Source organism: Gymnoscopelus braueri, assembly GCF_963280865.1.
Source record: "Gymnoscopelus braueri genome assembly, chromosome: 24".
Classification (NCBI taxonomy): domain Eukaryota; kingdom Metazoa; phylum Chordata; class Actinopteri; order Myctophiformes; family Myctophidae; genus Gymnoscopelus; species Gymnoscopelus braueri.
Window position 1 is genome coordinate 12290306 of NC_137626.1, and position 6121 is coordinate 12296426.

General features: G+C 40.6%; 1 protein-coding gene across 1 annotated transcript in view; it reads left to right on the plus strand.

Annotated features, from left to right (window-relative positions):
* Nucleotides 1-1343: 1343 nt before the first annotated feature.
* The window catches only part of LOC308080475 (elastase-1-like), a gene marked incomplete at both ends in the record, with an annotated part of 6693 nt that continues 1915 nt past the window's right edge, over nt 1344-6121 (plus strand). The window contains 5 exons of the mRNA XM_080422373.1: nt 1344-1404; nt 1682-1770; nt 2761-2870; nt 5158-5300; nt 5623-5765. Of these exons, the coding sequence (XP_080278499.1) occupies nt 1344-1404; nt 1682-1770; nt 2761-2870; nt 5158-5300; nt 5623-5765 (546 nt within the window). The remainder of the gene's footprint in view (nt 1405-1681; nt 1771-2760; nt 2871-5157; nt 5301-5622; nt 5766-6121) is intronic.

A 6121-nucleotide genomic window follows, 5' to 3' on the forward strand; every position in this document is an offset into this window, starting at 1 on the left:
TCACTGTCAGAATAACATGGTAAATGTCTATACTTCACTAAAACAACTTGAGGGTTCATTTATATGGTTATGGTTTATTATTTGGCCTCAGAACAGTATACATTATGAATAATATTTGGCCTCAGAACAGTACATTATGAATAATAACATCAATATTTTTAAGATTTTTTTTTATTTTAGTCGATGTTCACTCTCTCCATTCATTACAATATCCAACACATCCCTTGCAGTGAAGCGAGGCTCTCTCCTTGCTTGTGGCATTCTGAAATGAAAATAAACATACCTTTAGTACATTAGTAACACATCTCACTGCAGGTACATATTCACAAGTCACACACAATACTGTCTGGCCAACCTATTGTGCTTTGCTTATCCTCACAAAGGCTAAGCACCATCATCTCTGATGGTGCTTAGCCTAATGAAGGGATTGAGGATGGCTAAGTGGGCAATCCCCAACACCCATCACATGAACAATGATGAGAGAGTCTTAACTGGGCAACTCCCATATGAACAATTACCATACACTGATTGCTAATCACAAACATTACCAAAATGTTTATAGGCAATTATGGGCAATGAAATATTATAAGCTAATAGCTAAGCTATTTGTCTCCGAGTACAATTGGTTACAAAATGGTACATATATATACGTGTGTGTGTGTGTGTGTGTGTGTGTGTGTGTGTGTGTGTGTGTGTGTGTGTGTGTATATATATATATATATATATATATATATATATATATATATATATATATATATATATATATATATATATATATATATATATATATATATAAATAATGCAATGTGGGGAAAATACACATATAACTGTATAAATGTATTGTGAAAACTAATAAGACTCCACTCCACTCCACTCTGCCAGGTGAACAGGTGCATTGCTATCTGCTACCACCATGACCCAATGTTGTAAAAATACAACAAGTATAAAGCATGCTCTAATTTACATTTGGGGGATATCTTTCACAATAACAACATATGTACATGTTCTAGACATTCTAATGATCACCAAAAAAAATATTGCAGACATTTTACTTACTATTTTATGAGGAATCCTGTCCAGTGAAAAAGAGATTTTTCTTCCTACAAGGATTTTCAAGTTGTGACGTTTCCTGCCTCTGTGGGGGGTATCTATATGCAAATATCTTGGCCAATGACATTGCAAGACTAAACAATAGGATCCAATGATGATGTTTAGGTGAAAAAATAACAGGATTTATACACTTTTTTTGATAAAATACAAATGTTGTATTATTACAACAGCGGGTCATGCAGGGTTAATGCACTTGCAGATCTCTGCGAGTGATTGGGATTCGAGGTCTGAAGATGCCTGTGCACATGCAGGATGCTGAGAGCAGCATAGAACTGACTGAAGACATTCAGTCTGGTAAGATATTAAAAGAAAATCACAGAAACATATATATATACTGTACATTTTAACCTTTTAGGTTAAAATATTTGATTTCACTACTGTGTGTGCGCGTGTGTGTGTGTGTGTGTGTGTGTGTGTGTGTGTGTGTGTGTGTGTGTGTGTGTGTGTGTGTGTGTGCGCGTGCGTCCTCCCTCCCTAGGTCCTCCTGTCTGGTTCAAATGGGTCCGTCCATTTACACATAGTAAATGGACTCCCTATGGTGTCACCCTGGCTGGCTTCACTACCATCCTAGCCGTGGTGTTTCTGCGCCGTCCGGAGGACATTCTTCCAGGGAGCGTTGTCGGGGTGGAGGAGGCCAAACCCAACGCCTGGCCTTGGCAGGTAAGATTTTTCTGTTTGGTTCTATTTGTACACTCTCTGAGTCGATGATGCTACAGCAGTGGTTCTCAAACTTTTTCATGCCAAGGACCCCCAAAATTATATGTATTTGGCCGCGGACCCCCATCTAAAAATATTTTGTTCCAGGGACCCCCCAGAAGCAAAGATTTTAGTTACATATGTTCGCTTTCAAAAATATATATTAAAAGATTTGCAAAAATGTTCAAGATTTTTCAAAAATAGCAGATCTACAAGCTCATAGCGCGGCACTCGGTGCCACGCTATGAGCTTGTATATCTGCTATTTTTGAATAGCCAAAGTATAAAAGGTCATAATTGTTCTGATGCTATATTTACATATTTTGCTGGGTACCCCCTGGAACCCCCTCAAGTACCCCTGGGGGTCCCCGGACCCCACTTTGAGAACCAATGTGCTACAGTGTACATTCCATCCCAACACACACGCACAGCCAGCCCCCCACACACACACACACACACACACACACACACACACACACACACACACACACACACACACACACACACACACACACACACACAATGTGTAAGATAGATACTGGCCATGCCACACAGCACAGACAGTGCCCGACAGCTAGATGTTTTGGAACTCTGTTAATGACAGGTCGTTATTTACTAAGCTTAAAGGAGGAGTTCACCCAAAAAACGACTTATTTTCTATCAATTACACACCCCATGAAGCCTTGATTTCATGGATTTATTTTTGTGGCACTCCTAAGACAATAATTTGATGACCGTGTGTATTTCCGGTAGGAGACACAAATAATCTACTTTGTGTCTCCTACCGGATACATTAGCCGGTAGGAGACGGGAATCAAATTATTAGCTTAGGAATGCGACAAAAACAAAAAAGAATCCATGGATTCAAGGCTTCATAGGGTGTGCAATTGATAGAAAATAAGTCATTTTTTGGGTGAACTCTTTGGGTGAACAACCATATTTGTGTTTGTGTCAGGTGTCTCTTCAGCATCCGTGGCAAGGCGAATACTACCACCACTGTGGAGCAGTGCTGCTTGGGACACGCTGGGCGATGACCGCGGCTCACTGTGTTGACAGGAGATGGAGGTAACATAAACATTATGTAAATAGAGGTAGCCAAAGTGCCAACATTTTATTTTAGGATGCAGAGTAAAAAACAAGACCAGGAGACCTGGTTCTGCCAGACCCAGAATGAAGTCCTAGTATGTAACACACCTAATAACCACTTTATAACTGAAGTTCATGATGTCATGAATAGTTCGTGACGAAAGGGAACGTCACAAACTTTTTTTTGGCTGGGGCCGGAGGACAAATGAACCATGCCCATGTATGGACGAAACAGGTACAAAGCCTCATGTAAGCCCGACCCCTTGGGTCTGGCAAAAACAACGTTTCGGCAGGTATCTGCCTTCTTCAGGGTATACAGGACACATCGCAAGTCATACATACATTATGGTGCCTGAGATAGTCATACAACCAATCACATGGATCTCAAGAAACACGGGTTCTAATGAGAGATGTCCCTGCAGTGCTGAGAGCAATCGGGACCAGGTGCTGTCTCACATTCCCGTATAAAATATATCGTAGCCTACATACTGGACTGAAGCACTAGTTTGCCACCTGTTGTAATTTCAAGGACCCCCAGTTTGATATGCTTTAGATTAGACCACAGACCCCATTTAATGCTTCTTCTTTTTTTTATCCCTGGGACCCAAATTTATACTATAAAATCCTCAGTGTTCATTTAACTCTGGGAGTTTACAAATGGAACCAAATGGACCCGTAACAGTCCATTTGGTTCCATTTGTACACTCTCAAGAGTTATAGGTCCGAAAGGGTCCATTTAGACTCCTGGTGGTCCCCGGACCCGACATAGAGTCTGTGGCACTCTAAACATTAATTATTCCCCCTCTGAAGAAGGCAGCATAAAGCTGTCGAAACATTGTTTCTCTCTAATCCTAAATAAACTGGTTGGCACGTAAGCTCTGAGTGTGCAGCTACTTTGATCTTTTTAGACTCTAAACTTTCATGTCAAGCATCTATCACTGACTGGTGATTTAATCATTTGAACTACGTTATTACTGTCAAATACAATGCCCGCCTTAATTTGACTGCATTTTTACGGATTTAATGCAAGCTGTGAATGACATAACAGAGATAGTAAACAAGAAGAATAAAAAAAAGAGCGCAGAAATGCAGAAATGCATGATCGGATGCTAACGATATCTCTGTCTATCTTTTACAACAACAAAGCAACCCGGATACATTTCGTGCGGTTTTCGGGGAACACAATTTCAACATTGAGAGTGGCAGAGAGCAGGTGGTGAACATCTCTAAGCTGCACTTCCACCCCCTGTGGAATGGGATTCTGTCCAACGGGTGGGTGGATCATCGTATTATTTATCATAGATAGAGTCCTAATGTTGTTGTTGCCTATTTGATGGTTGTTGTTGTTGTTGCTGCTGTTGTTTTTTGCTACGGACAAATGTTATGCTGCCGAATCTATGTGAGAAGGAAAATGTCCAAATTAAATGTTTTCACAGGCACACATAGTATGGCCCATGTGCTTGTCAGATTTTGTATCAAGGTCTATTTGTTGCATTTTACCTGGTTTATACTTAAATTTGACATATAAATCAGGCATGACATAGTCAAACTGGCAGCCACTAGTCTGTTGTCTTTATCACACTCAACCAAACACCTATGAATGTCCTTAAAGGAGAATTCCGGACATTTTAAGTGTTATTGATGTGTAGTTACTCACTCACCGAGTTATGAAGTGGCGATGAGTTTTTCGAGCGATTCCCCTGTCTGTGAGTCTGGTCGACCCCCAACATTGGCATAGTGGGAGGCGCGTGTCTCAGTGAAAATCGCCTAATTCCACAGCTCCAAACTTCTTCTTTTTTCCACAAATCCTCCTCATGGTGTCTCCTGATACTTTCACATGCACTGTTTATCACTCACGAGCTGGCGTTCATGGTCAGCGACGTGAATGTTTTCCTCTCGCGTGAAATCTCGTGTCTCGCGAGATTTCCCGAGGAGCGCAGTGAGCCGAGGACGGGAAACGAGAGGAAAACATTCACGTCGCTGACCATGAACGCCAGCTCGTGAGTGATAAACAGTGCATGTGAAAGTATCAGGAGACACCATGAGGAGGATTTGTGGGAAAAAAAAGAAGTTTGGAGCTGTGGAATTAGGCGATTTTCACTAAGACACGCGCCTCCCACTATGCCAATGTTGGGGGTCGACCAGACTCACAGACAGGGGAATCGCTCGAAAAACTCATCGCCACTTCATAACTCGGTGAGTGAGTAACTACACATCAAAGATAACACTTAAAATGTCCGGAATTCTCCTTTAACTCTCTTTTTAGGTATGATGTCGCCCTGCTGGAATTTGACTCTGACGTCACTCTGAACCAGTTCGTCCAGCCTGCTGCACTGCCTCCTGCTGGACAGATTCTGCCTCACAACTACACCTGCAAGATCACCGGATGGCAGCTTGAGAGGTTTTCTGGTAAATTGGATTAAAAAAAGAAGGAAAACAAAAAGATAGAAATAAAATAAAAAAGATACATGTACCCATCCTATTTTCCTAGCGATTGCGCATGTGTTAATTTTTTTAATGTCTTAAAAGTTTTATATACTGTATCAAATCAATGCATGCTAAAAAGAAATCAACTTTTGCCCCAAATGTAATAACTAGTATTTATTATTGCGTTTTTGTATGGTGGTTTGAATAGTCTGTTGTGTAGTATGTTTTTGTGTTCAATCCATTTGCCGCTTTTAATTGAATCGTTGCCAATCAAATATTCTGTCTATCTATTTCCCCTTTTCAGCAAGGCTTCAGCAAGCCTTCCATCATGTGGTCGACCATGAGACCTGTTCCAGACCAGACTGGAGGGGACACTATGTGAAGACCAACATGATGTGCGCTGGAGGGAATGGTGTGGACGTTGACTGTTCACTGGGGAACAGGATGGTGAGTGGTGGAAAAAGTACTCAAATGTTTTACTTAAGTAAAAGTATCAATACTGCCATGTAGAAGTACTCTGTTACAAGTAAAAGTCCGGAATTCAAAATTTACTTGAGTAAAAGTACAAAAGTAATGGTATCAAAATGTACTTAAAGTACCAAAAGTAAAAGTACAAAAATGTTTGAAAATAGCAGATCTACAAGCTCACAACGCGTCGCGATGCGACGCGATGTGAGCTTGTAGATCGGCTATTTTCAAATAGCCTAGGTTTATAATGTAATAATTTATATCTGCAAAGTAACTAGTAACTAAACTTTTCAAATAATTGTAGTGGAGTAAAAGTATAATATTTGCCTCTGAGA